This window comes from Dipteris shenzhenensis, chromosome 32 (genome assembly GCF_047967505.1).
Source record: "Dipteris shenzhenensis isolate YYH24624 ecotype China chromosome 32, Dip_SZ_1.0, whole genome shotgun sequence".
NCBI classification, from domain to species: Eukaryota; Viridiplantae; Streptophyta; class Polypodiopsida; order Gleicheniales; family Dipteridaceae; genus Dipteris; species Dipteris shenzhenensis.
Genome location: NC_141627.1, coordinates 41,516,004 through 41,543,850, shown reverse-complemented (window position 1 = coordinate 41,543,850; position 27,847 = coordinate 41,516,004). Strand labels below are relative to the sequence as shown.

At 43.7% G+C, this 27,847-nt stretch overlaps 1 protein-coding gene across 1 annotated transcript in view; it reads left to right on the top strand.

Moving 5' to 3' along the window:
* LOC147880768 (citrate synthase, mitochondrial-like) overlaps nt 1-27,847 on the top strand; it is a 116,905-nt gene that overhangs the window by 38,293 nt on the left and 50,765 nt on the right. The window contains exons 9-11 of the mRNA XM_087370542.1: nt 19,588-19,637; nt 20,012-20,089; nt 21,153-21,281. Coding sequence (XP_087226668.1) covers nt 19,588-19,637; nt 20,012-20,089; nt 21,153-21,281 — 257 coding nt within the window. The remainder of the gene's footprint in view (nt 1-19,587; nt 19,638-20,011; nt 20,090-21,152; nt 21,282-27,847) is intronic.

Here is a 27,847-nt window from a genome sequence, read left to right as displayed (position 1 = left end):
AACACACACACACACACACACACACACACACACACACACGCGCGGACGTGTAGGATGGAGCCATTGATTTATAAAACATGGTGGGGTTGGTTTTACAACTTGAGGAAGCTTTGCTTGTTGGGATTTCAAGTCAGGCCAAAAAATGCAAGGAGTCAATCCTTGGAATGCGTCCTTGGAATTCGTACGGTGTGCCTCAGGATGCATGCAAAATGAGCCACCAAAAACAAACTGTACGTTAGCCTTGGAAGGAGAGGAAGAGGGCAGGTGTGCATGAGGGAATGCCATGTTGCCCCCTTATTAAAGCTCTAACCCTTGCAAACCAATGCTCCATTGGTTTGCCCCTCACATTAAAATCCTAACCCCTTTCAACCAATGAAACATTGGTTTCCTTGGGCCTAACTTTAAGACCCCTCTAAACCTTGCCTTGACTGAGCTTCATGTAATCTTCTCTTGCTCTTGAATCACCTAAGGTCTGTAGGGCTAGGGTTTTAGCGAGGTTGTGAGAGAGGTTGACAAGATGGAAAAGCTTGGTGGTCTTTAGAGCTTCAACGAGGGGAAGCTCTAATATCCCTATTTCAAACGACAATTGCATAGTCACATTTTTACCCATTGGTCAATATAGCTAACCATTGTTTAGAAGGTCTCCATAGCAATAGTTGTGGGCTCTTATATGGCCTCAACTCCAAAGCAGCGGAGACAAGTTGACATAGTTTGTAGCACAGGGAAACAAGACATATTGGAAGGTTTGCAAAACTCGCAAACCTTATGCGAGTACGTAGAGGTGCTTGCAGGGATCTTAGCTTGAAGTTGGATTTCAAAACTTGCATGATATAAGTGAGTTTCCAAAGGCAAGGAAACTCACGCATAGTTTCAAGCTCACTTGAAGCGGCTCATTACCCAAGGCTCACAACGGTGCTCAACATCGTGGAGGAAAGGAGAAACTTGTAAATGCTTTGCAAGTAACACAGAAATGCACAAGAGGAAAGTCTGAAGAAGGGGATTACATGTACATAACCCAAAGGACCTAGAAACTCCCCGAGTTTAAATGTGCAACTTATAAAGACTGGGGAAATCTTGCCCTGAAATACTTTGAAGGAAACTCACAAATTCTCGCAAATTTCCCTGTGAGTTTCTTAGAAAGTTCCTCACTCAAGGGTAAGTAAACCCAACTAAATAATCATCATAAGTTAGGGTAAATTGATCTAATCATGTCTTGCCAACTAGAGTTAGCCTAACCCTCTCAAGGTTAAGGTAAGTCAAGAAAACTGATCATATTCAAGCTAGCCAAATCTCAACTTTCAAGGAATCCAGTGAGGTTAAGTGCCACATCTTCATCACCTAAGGTGAATTTGATTCCTCTAAAGTTCAAATGTAAAAGATCAAAGCAAAAATTAAAAGGAGAATCTGAACTCTGGGATATTTTTGAGCATTTTTTACTGAAACTCAACACAAGGGTTGGTTTGGAAGGATGAGTCAGCATTTTGTGACAATAATTGGTACAAACTAATTGGTACAAACTTGACCATTTCATGTCGTCTTCACAGGAGGTTGATTGAGCTTAGTTAGAAGTAATTGAGTGTTTCGAAAATGGCGTCAGCTGTGGATACGAGGGTTCCAGAAACAATCACTTCGATGGTAATAATTACTGTATTTGGAAATGCAGAGTCAATAGCTTTCTTGTTGGCAGGAAATTGTGGAATCTTTCATCAGCTACTAGAGCAGTATGTGATGAGAAAGCACCTAGAAAGGATAACTTGTGACGAGAGAATCCAAGGCAGTGGATATTTTCATTCTGCATGTTTGGAGAATACAGTCCTTGCATAGGTCGTGACCTTGTTTGTTGCAAAAGATTATGGACAAAACTGGCAACTATCTATAAGGGGAAGTCATTGGTGAACATGTTAAACCTAAGGGCTGAATTGGCAAGCATTGGAATGGAAGAAGGTGAATGACAGAATGGAAGAAGGTGAGTGAATCTTTCATTGAACACACTGAATATGTTCAAGGCCAAGGCCATAGAGATCAGCTCAAGAATTGATGGTGAAGAATTTGTGGGGCATATTCTGAGGACTGTTGTTTGTAAATTATAAAGGTCGCAATGATTACTAGAGAGGCTCAGCTTAAATCTGATGCACTCACAACACTTTTTTGGTTCAGGAAGAAGCTAATAGGAATGGGCTTGATGGAGGCAATGTAGCAGGAGCCCTAATGTCAAAGACAAAATGCAAGGCCAAGGGTTTGAGAGTCAACATCAGGGACATCATCATGGGCATAATTATCCTCAAGGCAAGGTTACAAACAAAACGGAAATGGGTACTACAAAGGCCGAATTAGTGAAAGCCAAAGGTGATATGCCACAACTGTGGAAAAGAAAGGTACATTGCTAGAGATTGCAGGTCAAAGCTAAAAGAAAATTAAAAACAGATGTTAAAATAGTATCCAGCTCAGGAAGTTCAAGTGACAAGTACTTGCATGGCACTTCAGTCATTAGCACTGCCCTGCAGGCAGTGCTCTTCTGTCACTTTTGGAAAAAAGTGTCCCTCCAGTTGTTTTAGGCCACGTTTCCCCACTTTCTATTTTGAGTAATCTCTCTCTCTCTCTCTCTCTCTCTCTCTCTCTCTCTCTCGGCGTCCACCATATAGTCTTCATCTCTCTATCTCTCTCTCCAGCCCCGCTAGTCCACCGCTTCCCCTCCGCTTCACTTCTGCTCCAGCCCGTTCCACCTCCGCTTTACCACTGCTCTACCTCCGCTCCAACCCGCTCCACCTCCACTCCAACTCGTTCCAACCCTCTGCAACAGTAGCAGTTCGTGGGAGAACGACCCCCAGGCCGACGAGCTGAGCCCTTGGCTCTCCCTCGAGGGGTTAATTCAAGCTAAAGGGCTCCTGCATTCAAGGCAGGCACCATGGAATTTCCGAAGACGAAGATATTTGCAACAACACCCTTCAGCAAGCCCTCCTATTCCGATGTAGTAGCGACACCCAAGCCTTATGCACTGCATTTCAAGCGAAGGCCCAGACCAGACCCACAGGAGCAGATCTACTACCTAACATAGGAAGTAAGAGAGCTCATGCTTATAGTAGCAGCTCTCGGGAAGAAAGTGAAGGAGTTGGAAAACAATGAAAGTAAGCAGGAAATCATTGCTGAAGTTTTACAAAAATGCAGCTCATCTCCACCAGCACAAACACTTGTCTCCACAGTCGAAAAGATGATCACCACTCAGCTCAGCTCAGCCAAGCAAGAGATGGCCATTCTAGCCAACAACAAAATCAACAAAGCAAATTTATATATGGAGGTAAAAGAGCAGGAAGCCATAGCAAAAAACAAGAAGAGATTGCGCATAGGGGGGCTGCCAAAGAATTGTTTGGGATGTCCTGTAGATAATTTTACGGAGCGATACACAGTAGAAGAGAAGATCACAAGTCTCAAGAAGGAGATACCACAGATAGAATGGGATGAAATTGACATCAGTTGGATCTCTCAGAAGGGAACACAAGTACAAGTTGAGTTCACAGAGAGGGCAGGTAGAGTCCAGATTTTCCGACAGACAAACAAATTGAAAGGCACACGGGCATGGATATCTGAGGAGCTTACCCCGAATCAGCTCAAACAAAGGAATGTTGAACTTACTAAAGTGAAGGATGCATGCAAAGATGGAAAATGGGTAGTATATAGGGATGGACAAGCCTTGATCCGTGATTTCAAATCTAAACCCAAAAGTCTCAGTCTTAAATTGATGTTGCTCAAGCCGTTTTTTCTAAGATAAAATTAGTAGCTAGTTATGCATCTAAATAAACTGGGGCTGAGCTGATATACTCCCCCAAAGACCCTCAGTCTCTAACTGATGTTGATGATTTTGGTGTGTGTTTTTTTGTCCCATAGACCCGCGAGGTCTCTTGTGGATGTTAATATATCTTTCTCTCTCTCTCTCTCTCTCTCTCTCTCTCTCTCTCTCTCTCTCTTTCCTCCACCTTCCCAAATCAACTCGTCTGTCTGTCTGCCTGTTTCTCTCTCTCATCTCCGTACACAACCCGTCAGCAGTTCGTACCTTACCGTACCTCTCCATCCGCAGCCACCCATCAGCAGTTCGTACCTTACCGTACCTCTCCATCGGCAGCCCATACCTCTCCCCTTCAGCAGCCTGTGCCTCCCCATACCTCTTCGTACAACCCGTCAGTAGTAGCCCGTACCTCTTCGTACAACCAGTCAGCAGTTCGTATCGTACCTCTCAGTCAGCAGCCCGTACCAGCCCATCAGCAGTCCGTACCTCTCCTTCAGCAGCCCGTACCTCCCCATACCTCTCCGTACAACCCATCAGCAGCAGCCCGTTAGCAGCCCATCAGACCTTTGCCTTAGCCAGCAGTTACCTCGGCTAGTAGCAAACCCACTAAACCGTGAACCCGACCGGGGGTTAGGTTAAGCTAGGGGTTCAGCAGACAGCCAACTATGGATTGGCCTACCCTCTCCTCCAAGCCCCCCTCAACTCCCTCAACTCCTTCAACATCCATCAGTACGCGGTACTCTACAGTTGCAGCCATGACACCCTCTCCACATGCACGGAATTACGAACAAGAAGGTTCAAAACGACCCATCCTTAGGCAACAAGATCAGATTTTTAATCTGCAGCAGGCAGTGAGAGAGCTACGATTTGAGTTGGCAGAAGTAAAGGCTCAGCTTCACATTTTGGAAGGGCCTAGTAAGCATGCAGTAATTGATGACGCTGTAAAATCTTGTAAGGATCCCCCCCTACTCTGCAACTAGTCTCTAGAGTCAAAGATCTTGTTCACATTGAAGTACAAACTGCAAGAAGGAAGTGATTGTGGAAGTGGACACCAAAGCAAGTAAGCCTGATGTTCAAGCAGAGATTAAAGAACACGGAGCTAGATGTGATAATGAGGGGAACTCCCAGAAGATTGGTATAAAGAGGACGCATATAGTGAAATATTGACAAAGATCAAAGCAAACTTGCCCAACATTGATTGGGTGGATGATGATGAGCAGGATGTGTTAGAGAAGAGAGTGTGAGAGCAAGAGAGCTGAACGTAGTGCTTGCAGTAGAAGAAGTAAAGAAGTACAACAAAAGGGAAAGGTTTTGTCTAAGTGACAAAACCTTATCCTTCACTAACCGTAGTTAGTGAACTAACTTTGGTTAGGGGAAAAAACCTCAAATGAGGGAAAAGTGCCCCTAGCCTACTTATTACATTACATTGGTCACTGTTAGAATATAATAATAATTCTAACACCCCCCTGCAGTGCTAATGTCATGTATAAGGAAATGATCAATCACCAAAATGAGATAAGTTCAGGGTACTGCGAAATGCCTCAAACTTTTCATGTGGAAGTGCTTTGGTGAAGATGTCTGCAACAGTCATGTGTTGACACATAGATCACACTGATCTCTCCTGCATGCAACTTCTCTTTGACATAGTGATAGTGAACCTCAATGTGCTTCGTGCGAGCATGAAACACAGGATTCTTTGCCACTGCTATAGCACTCTGACTATCAGTGAGAATCGGAGAAGGACCCTCCAATGAAAGATGAAGATCAGCAAATAAACGACGCAGCCAAACACATTCAACTGTCGCTGTGAAAGCTGCCCTGTACTCAGCTTCACATGAGGAGGTAGCCACTGTAGACTATTTCTTGCTCAACCAAGAAATGCAAGCATGTCCTAGAAAGAAACAATTCCCACTGGTGGACTGCCTAGTATCATAGTCTCTAGCTCAATCTGAGTCACTGTAAGCATGCATCTGCAAGTCACCCCCCCTGGGAAACATTAAGCCAAAAGACTTTGTACCTTGCAAGTAACAGAAGATGCGTTTTACAGCCTGCCAATGCATAATCTTTGGGCTGTCTCAGTTGGACTATTGTGCAGTCCCTTGCTGGTCAGAAAGGCATCAATTTTGGCATACCATGCACGTGGGGCTTGTTTCAGCCCATACAAAGCTTTATTCAGCTTGCATACGTGAAGTGCATTTCCTGAAATTTCAAAGCCCGGAGGTTGTTTGACATAAACCTCTTCCAACAAGTCTCCATTAAGGTTTAATGTCCAACTGATGAACATTCCGTTCAAAATTTGCAGCCATGGCTATAACTGACCTGATGGTTGTCATCTTGGATGTAGGAGCAAAAGTTTCCTCATAATCTATGCCTTTTTTCTGAGCATATCCTTTTGCAACCAGCCTTGCCTTGTACCGATCAATGGACCCATTTGGCTTTCTTTTGACTTTGAAAACCCACCGTGTACCTATGGCATTCTTACCTGGTGGCAAATCCACAACATCCCAAGTCTGATTTTTATGAATGGACTGCAACTCATCATGCATGGCATTCATCCAATGCACATTATCTTTTGCTTCTTCAAATGTCTCAGGCTCCTCCTCATCAAGAAGAGTACTTGCATAAGCTGATTCAATTGAATGAGCTCCCCCCATGTGCCTTACTGCACTACAAGTTTTGCCAGGCAATGGAGCTTCAAGCCTACTCTCCCTGAGAGTCTGAAGCAACCAATGCGGGACTGTTTTAGCTGCGTGTATCTCTTGAATTTCTTGCCTGACAACTTCATCCACACCCTGAGGTTTTACCAATTCAGCTGAGGGCTGAATCTGTACTTGTGGAGCTGGTGGAGGTTGCTGTAAATTCTGAGTTTCAGGGGGGAACAAAATGCTATAGGAAGCATCCCCTCAAACACATCATCTGAAGAGGCCGGAATCTAAAATCAGCATGTGTATGTGCAGAATTTTCAGAGAATATAACATCTCTACTAACAAAAATCTTGCGCGTAGCAGGATTGTAGAGACGATAGCCTTTGCTTTGTGAACTATATCCCACAAGAATGCATTTTAGTGCCTTATCTGACAACTTGTGTTTGAACTCCACAGGCACGTGGGCATATGCTACACAACCAAAAACTCTAAAGTGGTCCACTGAAGGCTTTCTCCCGTGCCATGCCTCATAGGGAGTGACTATCTTCAGAGCCTTTGTAGGAGCCCGATTTAAAATATAGTTGGTACACATGAGGCCTTCCAGCCAAAACCTGTGAGGCAACTTCTTACTAGTAAGCATGCATCTATCCATTTCCATGGCGGTGCAATTCTTCCGCTCAGCTTTGCCATTCTGTTGAGGTGTAAGCCTCACTGTAAGCTGATGCATAATGCCTTTTTCTTTTAGAAATGCCTCAAATTCACGAGACATATATTCCCCCCCTCGATCTGTGCGAAGTGTTTGCACCTTGAGTCCTGTCTTATTCTCAACCATAGCCACGAAGTGTTTGAAATGCATTAATACTTCTGATTTTGCCTTGAGACCATGGACCCAAGTGTAGTTGGTAAAGTCATCTATGAATGTAACAAAATAGAGATAACCCCCAAAAGCAGGTGTTCTCATGGGACCGCAGACATCACTGTGAATAAGCTGCAATTTTCTTGTAGCTTTCATTGCACCATCCTTCTTGAAGGGAAGCCTATGCATTTTGCCAAGAATGCAACCTTCACATGCATGAGGAGGAGGCGACTCCAAAGGAGGTAATGCATCAACCATATCATGCCTCTGAAGTGTCATTAAGCTGCCATAGCTCATGTGCCCATACCTGGCATGCCATAACTCCGCATTCTGCATTGCGGCAGTGGGAGTGCTAACTGATAATGCAAGATGGGATCTTTTTTCATATAGATCAAGCTGAAAAAGACCCCGATACAAAGTGCTAGACAACCTCAAAGCATATTCATTTTCTTTGTCTCTGACTGCACACTTGTCATCATAAAAAACAACCTGAAATCCTCCTCTATGGAGTGAGGACACTGAAAGCAAATTCTTCTTTATACCTGGCACATAGAATACATCTGAAATTTTGAAATCTGTGCCATCAGTGGATGTGAGAATAATGTCTCCCACTCCACACACTGAATAAGAAGAATTATTTGCACAAGTTACCTTCTTCTTGGTGGGTGAAGAATGCAGAGTTACAAACAGATTTTTCTTGGAAGTGATGTGCTTTGAAGCACCAGTATCAAAATACCAAGTATGTAGTGTCTCATCAACACTGAAAGAGCATTCGTCCTTTGAAGGATCGTAACTGCAAGTCAAAAAAGCATATGGGTCATCATCATTAGTCGCTGTAGTATCTGAACTACCCACTGAAAAATTTGAAGTGCAAGACAAAAAGGCATAGTGTTCTTCAACCAAGTTGGTTGCAACATCTCCTCCATCATGGCAATGTGGACCTGATGCATCTGATACAGCCATACCTGAATCCCTTTTCTTTTCTTTGGCTATGCGCTTCTTGCACTCTCTAATATAATGATGTGGCTTCTTGCAATAATGACAGATGCCCTTCTTTTTCTGCTTGTTTGTATCACCCTGTGCCTTATAAGGAGGCTGTCCAGAGTCAGCTTTATGCTGATGTGTGGGCTGAATAGCATGTGGCTTTTGTTGCCCTTTACCCTTGGGCTTGAACTTAGAGAGCATAGCATGCTCGCCAGCCCGGGTTGCCATATTTCTGCGTGTTTGTTCCTCCTACAACAAAAGTCCTACCAACTCGTGAAAGGAGAGAGGATTGCTGCCCCCCCTCAATGACAAATTCAGCGAGGTGTGGAAACCGAGATAGGGCTCAGGAAGAGAGTTCAGAGTGGTGGAGATCATCTATGAATCCGGAATGACTTCATCAATGTTCAGCAATTGTTCCCTAAGATCCTGAAGCTTTGTGAGGTGAGAATTCATGGAATCTCCCTCCTCCATATGTGTATGGGAAAGTTCTCGCTTCAAAAAGGAAACTCTGGCATTGTTCCTTGCTGCAAACATACTCTCAAGTATCACCCAAGCTGCCATAGATGTCTTGCATGACCGAATATGAGGTATAATGAACCTGTTGGGGTAAAGGCACTGACCACCCTATGTAAATAGTACTTTATGTTGTACTTTAGTGTAGGACACTTAAGTACACTAAGTACACATTTGTACTTAGTTGTACTTAAGGGTTACTACCTTATCCATAATATATATGTGTGTACTTGGGGAGGTACCACTCACTCATTGTGATTATCCCCACTATTGTGTGTGTGTGCAGTGAGTCTCTCTACTCCCTACTCTATCTCCCTCACACTCTATCAACTGGTATCAGAGCCAACGGGCTCTCTCCCTTCACTTCCACTCCCTCCTCTCCCTATCCTACCCCTTCCGTACGGACCGATCCGTACGGCCGTACGACGTCCGTACAACCGTACGGACGGATCGCGAAGGGTGCAGGCAACGCTGCAACGGCGGCTTCAAGCGCGGGTTGTACGGACGAATCGCGAAGAGGCAGGCAACGAGCGTGAACGGCGGCTGCACCGGCGGCTGCAAGCGCGCAGGGTGCGGCTGCCAGGGCGCAGGGCGCAGGCAAGGGCTATAGGGCGCTGGCAAGGGCTGCAAGGCGCGGCTGCTAGGCACGGGCGTGAGCAAGCTGCTCACGGGCAGTCCCAGACCAGCCGCGCAACGGTGCGCTAACGCGCAGGTCGGCCAAACCGGCCGATACAGGTCAGCCAAACCGGCCGACACAGGTTGGCCAGACCAGACAAAACTGGCCCAGCTCCTCCTCTACGTGGAATCCAGCATCGAAATCCAACCTCTACTTGCCCTGAAGGTATTATGCAACATTTCGAAGGTACTGTTTTGCACGAAAATCGAGTGCATAGTACAGCAGCAAGTACACCGTACAAGTACAGCCAACAGGCAGGGTACCGTGCAAAGGTACGCAAGGTGTTCTACTTGGGGCAGGGCTTACACTCGCACTGAGGCATTATGCCGCAAACAGTGTTGAGACAGGTCTTATCACTTGGCCAGTGATTGTACACAGTGGTGGCACTGAGAGTATGCATTGGACAGATCTGTACTTGATACTTGCAGTGTATGCTTTGTTGGATGCAACTCAATGGATTTGCAGTCAAACGCCTTGTGTGAGCAGTAGCAGTTGATGCCATTTACTGTGTCAATGCACGGAATGTGCTGCCAATTCAAGGGGCTTTTGATGCTATTATGCTTGTGACAAATGCTTTAGCTTGTTGCTGAAAGTACAATCACATTTGGTACAGATTTGGTCGAGTTTGACCAAGTTTGACTTTAGTCAAATTTGGGGCTTTTGTAGCCTGACCGGAAATTTGTCAAGTGGGAGCACTCTACATGCATCAGGCTATCTTGTGGAGCACTACTATGCTTTGAAAGTGCAAATTTGACTTACAGTGTTTGGTCAAAGGTCAATTTCTCAAATTGGAGGCCACATCCCTGATTTTCTTCATGCATTCAAAGGGCTTTTGAGCCACCTTACTTCCAAACTGCAAATTCAGTTGGGGGGGAAGTTTATGAAGCATATGAGGTCTAAAATCAGGAATTTTCATCAAAAAATCAGAGATTTACAGTTTCTGTTTTTTTTTTTGACAGTCCGGGACTGTCAAACATCAGGTTTGGCTATCAACAAAGTCAAAAAATACTGCTGTTTTCTATTATATCAGTTCTGGGATTTTTCTAGAGCGATTTGACGCAGCCGTACCGCACTTTCGCCAGCGAAAAACACAGGAACAGTTTGCTGTACTGTTTCTGCAGCAAGTGGGAGAAAAATATTCAGTTGGTTTTGTGCCACTGAAACAGTACCAAATTCACTTTTGATTGTACTTCCGCTGCGGGGGAATTTTCTTGGAGTTACTAGTGCTTAATTGCACGACTACAGGGAGTCAAACTCTACTTTCTTTACCATGAGTTCCGGCAGCGACGTGTCGTCCTTGTTCCAGATAAAGAAGCTCGAAGGAGCTAAAAACTACGACATATGGAGGACACAATGCTACAATGTGTTGATGCAGAAGGACCAGCACAAGCCTATAAAGGAGAAGGGTGTTAAGCCTTCCAACGTTACTGATGAGCAGTGGGAGAAGATGGACAACTTGGCCATGTCGACCATTATGCTTACAGTTGTTGATTCACTGGTTGTAGGCATCAGGGATGAACCTACTGCGTGGAAGATGTGGAAACGTCTTGAGGATACTTATGCCAAGAAAAGTGCCACGGGAAAAGCTTACTGGCTGAAAAAGCTTGTTGGTCTTCAAATGAAGGAGGGGACACCTATGTCCACTCATATTATTGAGTTTAACAGCATATTCAGCCAGGTGATCAACCAGGGGTTGAAGCTTGATGATGAGCTGAAAGCTACACTCATCCTATGTTCTCTACCTGAGTCATGGGACACATTCAGGACTTCTACCAGCAACTCAAATGCCATTCTGTTATTTGCAGATGTGGAGAGTGCTCTTCTACAGGAAGAGATGAATAGAAAGAACAATGCTATTGGGAAGTCAAATGCTTTGAATGCACGCAGCAGGTCCAAAACACGTGGAAAAGACAAAGAAAGAGAGAGGAGCAAGTCCCGCTCTAAGAGTGATCTTGTATGCAACTATTGCGGCAAGAAGGGACATATTGAGAAAAAGTGTTTTCAAAAGAAGAATGACCAGAGAGCCAAAGAAGGCAAGGCTCAAGGCAAGTCTAAGGGCAAAGAAAAAGAGGAGCTGAATGTTACTTATGTTAGTGACAGTGACAGTGGAAATGAGATATGTTTCACCTCTTCACTGGACGCTCATACACTTCATGCTGGTGATGGATCAGATATGTTTTCCTGGATTATAGATTTAGGTGCTTCCTTTCATGTGACATCCTACAGAAATCTGTTTGTCAGATATGCAGGAGGGCAAAAGGGAGTTGTCTTTCTTGGTGATAACCATGCATGTTCTATCATTGGCATAGGTGATGTCAGGCTTGTTCTTGAAAATGGCCAGCAGTTAATGCTCAAAGGGGTCAGGCATGTTCCTGAGGTGAAGAAAAACTTGATTTCCACAGGGTTGTTGGATGACGATGGTTATCATACCACCTTTGGCAGTCAGAAATGGAAAATCAGCAAAGGGGCAATGGCTATTGCCAGGGGTCCTAAGGTTGATACTTTGTACTCACTTCATGCTGGACATTGTCCGCATTCTGATGTAAATGCCACCGAGCTGCCAAAGATTTCATTGTGGCATAGCCGGCTTGGCCATATGAGTATTAAGGGAATGGAGCAATTGGCTCATTTTGGTTACTTGCCGAGTCTAAAATATTCAGATTTAAAGAAATGTGAATTTTGTCTCTACGGTCGTCAAGTACAAATACCTCATAAGAGAAGGTCAGATCAGAAATTACAGCTCTTGGAGCTAGTACATACAGATGTGTGTGAGATGCCTACACTCTCTTTAGGAGGTTCAAAGTACATACTGTCATTCATAGATGACGCCACCCGCAAAGTGTGGGTTTACACTCTCAGAAAGAAGAGTGATACGTTCAAGGCTTTCACTAAGTTTGTTGCACTGGTCGAAAATGAGATAGGCAAAAAACTGAAAGCCTTACGATCTGACAATGGCGGAGAGTATTTGTCCAAAGAATTTCAAGAATTCTGTGAGGCAGAGGGTATTCAAAGGGTGTTGTCTGCACCATATGATCCTCCACAGAATGGTATAGCTGAAAAAATGTTCAGGACCATTCAAGAGAAAGTCAGATCCATGTTGTCACATGCTGCATTGCCCCACACATTTTGGGCTGAAGCTGTAAAGACAGCTGTGCACCTTATTAACAGGTCACCAAACAAGAGACTATGTGGTGGTGTGCCTGAACAGGCATGGACAGGCAAGCCTCCGTCTTACAAACACCTACGGGTCTTTGGTTGTGTCGCGTATGTGCATGTACGCAGGGAGGACAGAACTAAACTGGATCCAAAGTCTCTTAAATGCATATTCCTAGGTTACGGTGACAAAGGTGAGATGGGCTACAGGATTTGGGATCCCAAGAACAGAAAACTTATACGCAGCAATGATGTCGTGTTTGATGAAACCATCATGTTCAAGGAACCTGTTGTACAGCAGGGACCTTTAAAAGTAACTATTGATGATAACAGGCATCATGGGCAACACGAACAGGCTGTAAATCAGCCACAACAGCAGCATAACCAGCCATTAAATGATGCTGCAGCATGTCCTAATGGACAGCCAGGTATGGCAGAAGACATCCCAATGGATGAAGCACAGTTAGGTGATCCTCCTGACATGCAAATGCAGCCAGGAGACATGGGACAGCCACCTTATCAGGGTGATGAACAGGCTGGACAGCCAGCTCAAGACGATGGTCATTGGGTTAGAAGGTCAACTAGACCGACGCGGCAGCCAGAAAGATTTGTTCCAGGCATTGATTATTTGATGCTCACTGATGATGCTCACTGATTGTGGAGAGCCTTCATGCTACAGAGAGGCTAGGCAGAGGGCAGACAAGGTTCAATGGGATCTTGCTATGAAGGCTGAAATGGACAGCCTTCACAAGAATGGCACTTGGGAATTGGTATCCTTGCCTACTGGTAAGAAGGTACTGCCATGCAAATGGGTTTATCGACTTAAGATCACACCTGGTGAAAAGCCAAGGCATAAAGCTAGACTGGTTGCCAAGGGGTTCAAGCAGGAATATGGTGTTGACTTTGACGAGATATTCTCTCCTGTTGTTAAGATGACAACACTCAGAACTGTATTAGCATTGGTTGCACATGCAGATATGGACTTGGTCCAAATGGATGTCAAGACAGCATTTCTTCATGGTGATTTACATGAGGAAATTTTTATGCAGCAGCCAGAGGGTTTTACAGTGAAGGGCAAAGAGAAGCTTGTATGCAAACTAAAGAAAAGTCTTTATGGTCTAAAGCAGGCACCCAGGGAATGGTATCATAAGTTTGATACATTCATGCGAACCCAGGGTTACAGGAGAAGTGACATTGATCACTGCTTGTATACCAAGAAAGCTTCAGATGGCAGTTTACTTATCCTCATTTTGTATGTGGATGACATGTTAATTGCTGGAAAATCTCATAATGAGATGAATGCCTTGAAAAAGAGATTGCACCAGACCTTTGATATGAAAGATCTTGGTGATGCCAACCATATATTGGGTATGCGGATACTTCGGGATCGGGAAAAGCGATTGCTATACTTGTCTCAGAAGGAATATATTGGCAAGGTCTTGCAGAGATTTCACATGGAGGGGGGGAAGAGTATTGGTACTCCATTGCCTCCTTATGTGAAAATCAGTGCTTTGGACAGCCCTCAGACAGATGCTGAAAAAGCTGAGATGTCAAATATTCCGTATGCATCAGCATGTGGCAGTCTCATGTATGCTATGGTTGCAACCAGGCCCGATATTGCGTTTGCAGTGGGAGTGGTTAGCAGATACATGGCTAAACCTGGCAAAAAGCATTGGAATGCAGTAAAAGGTGTCATGAGATACCTGAAAGGTACACAGGACTTGTGTATATGTTTCGGCAGTCAAGATGCAAAAGTGCAAGGTTATACAGACTCTGATTATGCCGGTCACCCTGATACCCGGAAGTCTACTACCGGATACGTTTTCACTTTCACTGGAGGTGCAGTGTCGTGGGTATCTAGAATGCAGCAATGCGTTGCATTGTCTACTACAGAAGCTGAATATATTGCAGCCACTGAGGCATGCAAGGAGGCTATATGGCTATCTCGGTTAGTGGCAGATTTGGGTTATCCATTGGAGATTCCATTGTTGCATTGTGACAGTCAGAGTGCCATACAGTTGGCACGTAATCCTGTCTTTCATGCAAAGACGAAGCACATAGATGTGAAATATCACTTCATCAGGGAGGTGCTTGAAAACAAGCAAATTAAGCTTGTTAAGGTGCATACAGATGACAATCCGGCAGATCTGTTAACCAAAGGGTTAGCTGCAGAGAGGTTTGCACACTGCAGATCTCTTATGGGTATTGGTTGAGACCAATATTCTTTCTCCCCTTGAGGGCACACTGCCTTTAAGTGGGAGGTTGTTGGGGTAAAGGCACTGACCACCCTATGTAAATAGTACTTTATGTTGTACTTTAGTGTAGGACACTTAAGTACACTAAGTACACATTTGTACTTAGTTGTACTTAAGGGTTACTACCTTATCCATAATATATATGTGTGTACTTGGGGAGGTACCACTCACTCATTGTGATTATCCCCACTATTGTGTGTGTGTGCAGTGAGTCTCTCTACTCCCTACTCTATCTCCCTCACACTCTATCAGAACCTCTTGACAGAAAGAGAAATTACTGAAAGAGCTTGTGCATCTCTAGAGTCCCATCTTTTCTGCTCTGCTGTGGGAGCTCCTGGAGCGGCTGCTCCAATCACCTGTGCTGTATTTGTACCTCTACCCTTGCCTCCAACTGTAGGAGTGACAGGTATAGGCGTTGTATCTGGTCTTTCTTCATCTCCATTGACATAATCCCAAAGATTTCTGCCAACCAAGATAGTGCGAACCATGAAACTCCACAAGGTGGTGCCATCCAACTTATCCTCCTGTGTGAGAACCCCGAACAGCTCATTTGAGTTGTTCTGAGCCATTTTCACCATATAATTTCAGAAAAAAAAATACAGCAAATAGACCAGGTGAAATCCCTTCCTAGGATATAAAATGCACAAGTAAAATCTGCAAAGAATAATATGCCCACAGTGACAAATACTGTCACAGCCTGTCAAAGGCTCAAAATGCACCACACTGCTCTGCTCAATGCCCCAAAAATCTGCAAATAGAATCTGCAAAAAGTGGCAAAAGTCTGCAATTTGAGTCCAAAACTATTTGCAAACTTCCAAAACCTGCAAAATTGCAACCCAAATGCAAGAGCTCCAATTTCTTGTGGGAAATTGCATACAAAAGAGGGCAAATGGTCTGAAAGCCCCAAATGTTGCATAAATTGCACTCTGCCCGTAAAAGCCCCAAATTTCACTACAAAATTGCAGTGTAATTGCAAAAGCCCCAATTTCTTGGACAACCATCAACCCAACTGCAATGTTTGCCCACAAATGCAGAATGCCCCAAATTCTTTGCAAGATCTAAGCCAAACAATGGCTATTTGCAAACAATGCATGCCAAAAAACCAACTGCTAGAGTACTTGCTAGAATAAACCTGCATAGAAGTGCGGATGCCAATGAAAAGTACAAGAGCTTGCAAAATGTACGGATATCCGTATTGTGTACGGATTTGCAGCAACCTGTACGGATGGTAGCCGTACGGAGTACGGACAACGAGTGCAGTTAGGTACGAAATGGTGACACGCAGTGCAGAATGCCTGTGTACGGATGCTTGTGTACGGACGCTGAGATGTACGGTTCGCATGTGCGAAATGCAGACAGTACGGACGACCATACTGTTGTACGGCAGTCAACGAAGGTATGGCGCAAGTGCGGCGGTACGGAATGTACGGAATGGTAGCGTAGGTACGTCGGTGCAGGGGCTGTACGGGGCTGTACGGTGAGTGTACGGGGCTGTACGGAATCAGTCCGTACAGATTGTACGGACGGACTATACGGGCTGGAGCTTGCGGGAGCAGGGAGCTTGCGGTCTAGGAAGCAAAAGAGCAGAACCTGGGCTCTGATACCAAATGTTAGAGAAGAGAGTGTGAGAGCAAGAGAGCTGAACGTAGTGCTTGCAATAGAAAAAGTAAAGAAGTACAACAAAAGGGAAAGGTTTTGTCTAAGTGACAAAACCTCACCCTTCACTAACCGTAGTTATTGAACTAACTGTGGTTAGGGGGAAAAACCTCAAATGAGGGAGTGCCCCTAACCTACTTATTACATTACATTGGTCACTGCTAGAATATAGTAATAATTCTAACAGGATGAGGACGACTTCATGCCAGCTTCTATTATGCACTATTAAGGTAATGCAATCCTTACACTGAAGTCAAAAGATATGCGGATCAAGGTTCTTCGACAATCTTACAAGCTGTAGGGTACCAAAGTATGGATAGCAGATGAGCTTACACAAGCTCAACTCAAGAATAAGGCAACTAAAATAGCTAAAGTCAGGGTTGCCAGAAAGGATGGAAAATGGGCAGTTTACCGGGAAGGCGTAGCCCTAATCAAAGAGTTTAAATCAAAACCAAAAAACTGATGTATGGGGTTGCGTTTGCACTCCTTGGGAGCTGCCATGTGCCCTCCCTAAAGTAGATGTACTAGAGGGTTCTTGCTGTCTCATAGACCTTTTGGTCTCCAGTGGACGTTAATAGACTCTCTCTCTCTCTCTCTCTCTCTCTCTCTATTCCCAAATCAACTCGTCCCTCTAAGGGCAATGCGTACGAGTATTTGTACTTGCTTGTTTTTGTAGTGACCATGGACAATTTTCTGACCCAGAATGGGTAGCTCATGTAGAATAGTTAAAACGGTGCTGACAACAAATTAATGATTAGGTGTCAGAGATATCATAGTCAATCTCATGGATGAATCACAAAGACATGTCAGGTTGATACTAGCCAATAATTTAAGATGCGTGTTAAGAATTATACCAAGTTGATACTAGCCATAATTTTAATGTGTCAAAGTTGATACTACCCAATAATTTAATATGCATGCCGAGCATTATTGATTAGAAAATCAAGAAATGCATAATATTCAATCAGGATGTTGTGAAAGAAGTTAAACTGTATGGGCTAGCAGTGATGCTTTAAAGACGATCATGGGTTATACACTCAAAAGAAAGATAGAAATTTGACAATCATTGCAGTTTATGTATATGAACTGGTCATAGCAGGCAATAGCATAGAGATGATAGATCATGTCAACGCCTGTATTGCATTCGATATGAGACATCTAAGAGAATAGCACAACATTTGGGCATTGAGACTAATAGGAAAAAGATGGAATCTTTCTCAATCAGAAAAGATACATGGATGAGACGCTTAAGCAGTCTGATATGATAGTTGGCAAACCTGTCAGCACTCCAATAGAAATAGTTCACAAGACCTTCAAGATTCTGAATGAATAGTTGCAAGATGCTACATTGTATTCACCAGTAGTTGGCAAACTGATTTGTCTCATAAATAACAACAAAACTAGACAGACATCAATTATGCAGTAGGCTGGGTCAGTTAGTTTATGGTAAATCCATATGAGCATCCTTAGAAATTGGTAAGGAGATTTTCAAGTGGGGTTTTGTGCTATAGATTGGGGTGGAGGTAAAGTGGTAAAGTCAATAACTGTTTTAACATTCTTTACCGATCAGTATTGCATCGTATGGTTAAGCAAGAAGTAGGACACAATCACTTTGTCTACAACAGAGGCAGAATATATATTGCTTTATCAGAATGTTCTTGTGAAGCAATCCTGCTGTGAAAACTTCTAGGTGAACTTAATGTAGTCGAAGGGAAAGCTTCTGTGATCTTTTGTGAGTGCAATTGCGCCAGCAAACATCTGAAATAACCCGGCAAGGCACAGCACATTGATTTGGCATAAACTGAAGAGGGAGAGAATCGACCTATCCACTGTTTCTTTGAAGATCAATGGGTAACAGATTATTGTAGAAGGCTGGTTCAACCACTAGTCTCATGAGAAAACGCTTTTCGCCTAGGTGATTCTTGTATTTCGTTGTACCATGTCTCGTGATTTTCCCTAGGTTTCGCCTAGAAACTCCCTCAATCTAATAATGTAAGTGCAAAAATTAAAAACATATATGAATCTTATGATATATGCACACTTACATTAGTCCTGCATGATTGCCCCACACAATGCTGTGTGTGCCTAGCCCTCTCCCTGCCTAGCTCTCGGGCCATGGACATTAATAGACGTTCATTCATTCATTCTCTCTTTGTCTCTCTCTCGTCCACACACACGCATGCATGCACGCACATGCATGCATGCATGCATATATATAATCTAATTATCAAGGTAGGGTGTCTCCATTTTCCACGTTTCTGAAATGCATTTCTCTTCTTAAGGGATGTTTCAGAGAGATGGATCTTTAAGGATTGAGGTACTACAGGAGGCCTTTTACAGACTCGTTGTTCTTTGAATGGGGAAAGAAAGTACGGATGCTGGTCAGTGGGGATCATGTTATGTACATCTTTCCAATTGACACAGGGGCATCGTTTACTAGTAGTGATAGTAAGGGAATCTTTGAGGCCATTAAAGGTGGTCAACCAGGGCCACTGTATGTAATGTGCCTGCTAGCGCTCAGGGCTGGTCCAGCAAGCCTTGACTGGCTAGCCTGCAGGTGAGTAGTAGAACTATGCTCATGGGCCTGCCTGATTTTTAGCATCCCTGCTGGGACTTTGTCCCTTTCAGTATTAATGAACATATGGTTGTGCTTTTCAGAAGGTGCTTTTACTTTCTTGTGACCTTTTGAGATTGAATAGGGAATGACTCTGTCACTCTGAGAGAGAGAGAGAGAGAGAGAGAGAGAGCATTCTGCTTGTCTCCAGAAATGTGTGCCTCCAATCAGCTCTGATGTGTTTTCATAGACGGTAGGAACTGCCGTGGATATAAAAGGTGAGTGACCCTCATGATGTGCATTTGACATGCTTTGTGGATCCATCATTATATTTTAAAGATGGCAGTTTTTGAATTATTATTGTTTGTAACAGAGGCCTACTATGGTTTGCATTCATTGCTTGAGACTGGAATTTATGTGGGTCTTCATCATACAATTCTTATGCCCTTTGAGATAGCTATGCCACTTTTCTAAGAGTGACACATACTGACAGGAGTCCTTTCATTTTTTGCAGGTACAAAGTGAGTTCCAAAAGGCGTACGACAAAGGTATACCTAAGACAAAGTAAGTACGCCAAGAGTCTGACTTGTGGAGTACGCCATGAGTCTGACTTGTGGAATCAAGTGAATATTGTTAGAAAGATTTGGTTGTTTAATACATGAACCCCCCCCCCTCCCCCCCCTCGCCTCATCCCTCTCCACCTCTTCCTGCTGCATCCGGAGCTCAGGAGACTGAGAAGTGGATGTTGGGTACGGTAGCAGGAATTTCATGTTCTCTGCAGCTCCCAGGCATAGGGCAAATTGATCACAAGCTACATTTTTGTTCTTTAAAAAACATGTTGTTGTGATACTTGGTGGCTGTTCTTGGAATCTTCTGCTTCATCGTTTGGCAACTAGGGCGTTTAACAAGAGACTTATGGATGTTGTCTTCCTGAGCAGGTATTGGGAGCCTGTCTATGAAGATTCTCTCAACTTAATTGCAAACTTGCCAGAAGTTGCAGCTTACATTTATAGACGGTATGATTAAATTCAATTATGGCATTTGCTTTTCCCTTTGATTACCTTTTTGCAGTAGAAATATTGAATTTATTGCTTGTTCTTCATTTTTGTGCAAAATACGGTCTTGGCCTGTTCTACTTTAATCACGTCAAAGCAGCCTTAGTCTCCCTGGGCTTGTAGGTGATATTTCTGTGTCCCTGAGTAGAAGATCTATATACACAAAGAAGCATGGCCAGTGAAAAATTTGCTTGTATGGTATGAAAAATATAGGCTTTGAAGAGTCACCTTTTTTTCGGGAGAATTTGTGATGCAAACAGCATTGAGACAGGACTCCAATTAGTGTATAGCATGCACTTTGACCTCTAGGAAGAAGTTTATGAATCTAGCTCCAGGATTGTGGTTGAATTACCGTCTCTAGCACTAGGATGCTTGGATATTGGCTCTAAAGTGTTGAGTTATTAAAGGTGGAAGAGCAGGCGGTGTGGAGGGTGTGCTCCACTTGCTTTTGCTTGAGACTTCAAGCTTCTTTTGCACCACATACCGTGTGTCATGAAGTTAACAATTATATCTTAGGAATAATGTATGTTTTATCAATTCTCTTGATAAATCATTATACACAGTAGGACTACTAGCTTTCATAGAGGATCACTGGAGCTACAGGACACATGCCAATGGTAGTGGTCATGGCAGACATGCTTTGGATGACACACAAGCTACACCTTCCTCACTTAGCAGCTCTATGTTGTAGGATCCTTTACATAAATAGAGAGATCCAGCTAGGGGCAGATCTGTGTGATACATCTTTCTCTGTATTATTCACAGACAACAAGTCACATCATGTGCCATTTTCATTAGATTGCACCATGTTTATTTTCATTTCATTGTATCCATGGTTGATGGCACACCTGAGCCAGCCTGAGCCAGACACCTCAGCAGACTTGTACCTTGTGTTTTGTTGCTTTTCTTTAGTGTGTGGGAGTTGTAGTTAGCGTCTCTCTTCTGGTGTTTTTACAGTTGTTGTGATACCCTTGACCTTTCATTGTTGGGGTCTATGACCGGCTTGAAATGTTTTTTCCCCCAGAATTTATAAGGATGGAAAAGTGATTCCTACAGATCCAGCTTTAGATTATGGTGCCAACTTTGCACGTATGCTTGGTTTCAATGATGCTAAGATGCATGAATTGATGCGGCTTTACCTCACTATTCACAGGTGAGTAGGTTCTCTTTTTCCCTTTGTGCTAGGCTTCTAGTTTTTTAAGCCACGTTACATTTTCTGTTCTCTATCCTTTCCTTTAAACAGAATGATGGATTGCTGCTTTAGTGCAGTGTCTGTGAAGACAACTATTTCCTTTTTAAAATCTGTTCTTTTGAATATTGTTTCAAAATGCTTAATATTTACAATTTAGAAACTGATAAGCAGCTATCATATCAAGGGAAAAGCAGGCAGTTTCTCTTCCGTATTGTCTTTTATTTGAGCTTGGTTCAATAGGCTTGTTGGCTACATGTTGACAAGAAGTTACCTATTGTCCTATTTGTTTAGTCCAGTATTGCAGTCAGCTGTCAGAGAGGCCAGGTTTTGGGAATATTAAGAGCTTACATAGAAGTTCCTGTGTCACTAGGAGTCCGCTCAATTATTTCATCTTTTTAGAGGTGACACAGTTCAGGATCTTCACCAGACTATCTGCTCCACACCAACTACACTGATGCACTCGTTCCATGGCTTGGATCCATAATAAAAACTTATGGAAGTGTAATAGCTTGGCGCCCCATTATTTTGTAAACACAGTATTTCATGTCCTATTTGAATGAAATAGCCTGTAGGGGCTGTTTTTCTGTGCTTGGCACTTGTAGAGTTTTCTTTTACAATGGTTTGGAATACAATGAAATATTTGGAGAGTCCTGTGTAAGTCTTGGGTAAGAAGTATTCATCTGAGAAGGATCATCAATCCAGTTATGTGATTATCTATGAAGAAGTAATTATGGTTACTAGTGGAATTTCAGCGATACATGCAGGTGCTCAGAACTACCCACACACATTGGAAGTCAAGAATGCGATCTTTTTCCACCGCAGGAAGGGGGTTTGATGGGAGCAGTAGGCAGCTTCATCCATCCATCCATCCATTCCATTTCATGGTTTCACGCTTGCGGTGACGAGGAAGGACGTATGCAATTTATTGCTTCTCGTTGAGCTTAGGGAATAAATTATGCATATGCCAGGCCATTAGTTGGGCTAAAGGAATAAATTATGCACATGCCAGGCCATTAGTTTGGCCCCACAGGCTACTCCGTCTTGATCATGTATGGAGACAAGGCTGGGCATTTATACGCTGATGGCATTTGAAAGTTCTCCTATTATCCATCTGGGAGAGCATGCAGGGATCCTCCAGAGCAGCTACAGCCAGGAGAGGTACTTTCTTCAGAGTTTGGAGAGGATCTCCTTTCTTCTCTGAGTCTCCTTCAGGGTTGAGGTGGCACTTTTAGCCTCCACCTTGGATTTTTGTTAGCTCGTTTTGAGCCGGTTTCCCCCCCCCTCATGCATGGCATGATGTACTCCCGCATTAGAGCTTGTTCTTGCGGTTTTCATTCATACTTAATGAAGTAATCTTTTTGGAAAAAAAAAGTTTTCCTATTATGGAAAGTAAACTAGAGCATGGTGTTTTTCCTAGTTAGTGTTAAGTATCTTGTATCACATGTCTGGTATCAAGTGTCGTGTGTTATGTGGCTAGTTTACATCTATGATATCTGCAGCAGACAGGAGTCACTTTCGGGTCATTAACCAGACCACATTAAGGCTTGGGGTTCTTGGCCTCGACTTTAATGACTTGGCCGTACAAGGCAAGCATGGAGCGGGGGATATCTCTAGCATGCCTCCACAAGGATGTGGATTATTCACCAGATTTTGGGAATATTAAAAGCTTATGCAACAGTCTCTAAGTCAGTGGGAGTCTGCTCAAATATTTATTTTTTTGAGATGCGTAGAGTGCCCTCCTGGACACACAAGATCTTGACGTGAGTATGTGTTCCACGCTGACCACACTGATCACTCACTCAATGGATCGGATCCAGAATAATAGCTTATGGAATTGCAATACCTTGGCTTGCCATTGTCCATGCTAGCTTTGGTCTCAACTTTCATGTGCACATATTGTATCTGACGTGTGCTTAGGCAGACATGACTAGCTTTGATAGCATGGGGAGGCTAGGCAAGCGATTCCCAGGTTGGGTTGCAAGGGGAAACTGACGAGTTAGGTTCTAGCTATTTTTAGCGGCACTAGGCCAAAGCCTATATAAGGGGCCTAGTGGTTCAGTTCTCATTCACGCAAGTCAGAGCAGGTCTAGCTCTTCTGTGTTGGTCTGGATCTTGGATCGTGTTGTGGACGCACACTTGCTTTCTAGCGTAGCCCAGATTCGCAGCGCAGTCCTGAGGCCCTATGGTTGCCTTCTGGTGGTATAGGATGCTAGGAGGTTGTGCATTGGTTGGATGCAAATGTTCTTGCTAGGAGCCTAGCGTGTGGCTCGGGGGTTGCGGGATTCTACGCATCCTAGACACGTGCATCACGGTTGGGTGGTGTTTCGATTCCTGTTTGGATCTTCTGGGTAGGGTGTGAATTTCGTTCTTTGTACTGCTTGGCTAGAAATTGCACTGTTTCGTTAGCAGGTAGGAAAGATGTGATTTCCATGTTGAGGGAGGATGAGTTTTGGTTGGGTTGGTGCCTGTTAGGGAGGTGGGATATAATTCGTTGAAGAGGAAGGAGCAAAATTGAGGAAGGATGGCATGAGTGTTTTGTGAGTGACTGAAAGTCGTTTTTACCTGGTAAGAGATGCGGTTTGAGTGGGAGAAGAAGCTCAGGGGCGGTTTTCAGTTGGAAAGCTCAGGGATGCACTTGCATGCAGACATCGACCCAAAGAGAGGGAAATCTCCATTAGATTGAGGAGAGATGGCAAAAAAGCAACTTTGCTTTTTTGGCAAGCAAACCCTAAAAGCAAGCATCTAGATTTGGTGGGTCATGCTTTTCAAAAGCTAGGGCACCAATTGGATTAGTTAAAAAGGGGCACCTTTATTTTGTTGGCAGTCAGCTCTTGATTCACAACTGCTCCAACGCCTTCTAGATCTGAATTCCAGCTTGCATCATTCCTCCCTGCCTCCTGCCACCCCATCGCTTCTTCATCTTTCCCTTGCTTATTCGCTGCTGTTGGCCGTAGGAATTGCCACCTGCCTGCTGGTTTGGGAGCCGAGACAGCTCATAAGCTGGTTCGTCAGCAGGGCCTGGGGATTTGCGCATTCATCTCAGCTCTGTTGCCAAGGATTCGAAAAGCTTTGTTGTTGCTGAGCAGCCGTCTTCAGTTCGTGCGCGAGATAAGTCCTCCCCAATCGAAGTTTGTGCTAGGTCTTGCAGTTTACAGCCTTGTTTGGTTGAGTATTCCCTTGTTCATTTTTTTCATGGCTAATGCAAGTAACCTCCCTAAGGCTGATCCAATCATAATTAATTCCTATCAGCCCTCCCCCATGTCTGAATGGGATATTGAAGGGGATAACTATGATGTCTACGAGGATTTGGTTACAAGGGAGGCTTTCAACCAATTCCTTACGGGATTGGATGACAAGTTGCGTTCCTAAATTCGAACAATGAGCAGTTGTTCCAGCAAATTGTTGCCATGCAGTCCTAGCTTCAAACCTTGACCCACATGGATGGGATTGAAGGGTCGAATGAGAGAGAGAGTGCAGATAGCAAAGGGTCGCAGAAGAACACCTGTTACGTCAAACTTAGATTGTAACTCAGCTCTCATTGCATCCATCCACTCTTTGCTGTCAAAAGCATCTTTACGGCACAGAGGCTCTTCATTGCAAGCTGTAGCAAGGAGTGCAAACTCAAGAAAGTGACCATGCTGTCTATTCCTTGATCTTGTCCGGGCAGCAAAAGGCTGATCTTGTTTGCTGTCCCTCAATGTATCAAGAAGCCATCTGGGAACTTGCCTTGGCTGTCTATTGACAGCTCTTTTTTCAATGACTGCATCATGAATAGTGGGATCATTTTGTGTGGGAAGAGAAACCTGCAAATCAGCATGAGGTTGTGGCTGATTATTGCTTAGTGGAGGGCTTGCAGGAGGCTAATGTTGCTGGTCAAAATCCTCTTCTGATGATGGCAGAGGTAACCAAGATTCAAAGGCATCAAACATGTCAACATCTGGCTTTGCTTTGCAGTCCACAAGAGGAGAAGCTGAATGTTCAGCAAAGATTACATCTCTACTGACAATAATCTTCCCAGTATTTGGTTGATATAACCGATACCCTCAGCAGAATCTTGTTTTTCCTCATGTTTCTGAAAGGAAAAACAGGTCCACAATGGAGATGGCCAGATGCATGCTTAAGGCCAAGTCTTTGCCCAATAAATTTTGGCTCTGATACCACTGAAGGGTCGAATGAGAGAGAGAGTGCAGATAGCAAAGGATCTGCAGGAAGAAGTCTATGTCACACAACCTCCTGGCTTTGAGGTTGGTATGCCGGCTTAGAAAAGCCCTTTATGGTTTGCAAGCACCCAGGGCATGGTATGCCAAAATTCATGCACACTTACTATCCCTTGGTTTTCAGAATAGTCCCATAGAACCCACTCTTTATGTCCGTGGGAGTGGATCTGATTTTTTAGTGCTGATTTTATATGTGGATGATATGCTCATCACGGGCCCAGATACTCAGCAAATTGCAGCTTTCAAGGCTGATTTGCAGCAGATTTTTGACATGTTAGACATGGGACGGCTCCATTATTATTTGGGCATTCAGTTTGTTCATGTTGAGGGGGGTATCATGATGTCTCAGTCCAAGTATATTGGACAGCTCCTTGATCGTTTTCAGTTTGAGGATTGCAAGCCAATCTCTACTCCAGTGGACCTTGGCTTCAAATTCTCAGCTCATGATGGGAGCCCACCTTGCGATATCACTCTTTATCAGCAGGCTGTTGGATGCCTTATTTATTTATGTCACACCAGACCTGACTTGCAGTATGCAGTATCTCAGCTCAGCAGATTCATGCACATGCCCAGTTCACAGCATTGGCAGGCAGTGAAGAGAGTCTTCAGATATCTCAGAGGCACTCAGGATTTAGCCCTCTTCTATGGTGATCAGGGTTCACTTGCCATGCATGCTTACACGGGGCTGGGTAGGATGTTTCGACACCAGAGTGTCACATACTGACAATTGTTTTTTTGCTTGGCAATTCATGTATCTTCATGAAATATCTATACCCTCCAATGGCATTTGTCCTCATTGGGCCACAGACATCACTGTGCACTAGCTGCAATTTCCTTTGTGAGAGTTTTGGACAATTCTTTTGAAAAGGAAATCGATGCATCTTACCCAAAAGACAACCCTCACACACATGTTTGGAAACTGTGTGAGTCTGAGGTACATCATTTGCTATGGTTGGGAACAATCAAGATTTATTTGGAGTTCTTCGTGAAGATGATAAGTTGGATGGCACCAACCATCCGATGTGGTCTTATCTCATGAAACATATTCTTGTTGCAAAGCATTTGTGGAATATTGTTTCTGGGGCTTATCTGAGGCCAGCCAATGCTACAGTGGGTCCACTTCAATTTTCACCCCTACCCGCAAGACAAGGGTGTACAGTTAGTAGTTGGATATCTAGCCAGGAAGGCTCTACTTTGGTGGAAAGAATTGAGGCAGCTCATACCCTTTCTCTTTTGTACGGGGACACCCGAATTTTGATACAGTGTGATGATATATGTCCCTCCGAGGGACCTATTGTAAATGAGATTGAAGTTCAAAATATATATTAACAACTTCTTATGATGTTTTTCAATGTGTTTTAATTCCATTTTCTTCATTTATTGCATCTGTGTCTGATGCAAATGATTTAAGTGTGGTTGAACATATCGAATTAAAGAAGTTGTTGAATGATTTTAGTAATGTATTTCCTGAACAATTGTCGTTAGGCTTGCGTCTAGAACGGGTAGTAGACCATTGCATAGATTTAGTCCCTGGTTCTCAGCCTATAAGTGTACCACATTATAGGATGAGTCAGTTAGAGGAGGACGAGTTAGCTCCACCAGATTCGTACTTATGTAAAACTTATTGAAAGGATAGCCTTTCGGGCTAGTTATGGTCATTACGAGTTCCTCGTATTACCTTTTGGATTGCCTTGACCAATGTATGACTTTCTTGGGCAAGTTTGTTGTTGTGTTCTTGGATGATATCTTAGTTTACAGCAAGACTGTAGAGGATCATATTGCTCATCTCAAGATTGTCTTAATTTTATTAAGACAGAATAAGCTGTATGCTAAGATTAGTAAATGCGATTTCTTTTTGGAATAGATCATTTACTTAGGACACAAGATTACTCGCGAAGGTGTTAGCATAGATGAAGACCGTATTTAAAAGGTATTGACTTGGACTATATCTCAGACAGTGAAACAACTTCGTTCTTTCCTAGGATTTACCGTCTTTTTAAGAAAAACAATTCATGATTATTTCAAAATCATGGTTATGTTGGGGATGTCGGTAATGACTTTGTGAAGAAGAAGAGGCGCGATCCCTAGAGGAGTGCTTCTGTTGGAATCCAGCATACGATTTCTGAGACTTGTGGGGATCTTGAGACTGTCGTTGACCTTGATTACCCGAGTTTTTTCTAAACCTGGGGTTATCTTGAGGGCAAGCACCTTTGGCCATAGTAGAGTTCTGTGTTCGATTCGCACTCTGCTTCCCCCAAAAATCTGTTATGCACTCTACGTAAGCAATAGCGCCAGCTGTGGTGGTGATGT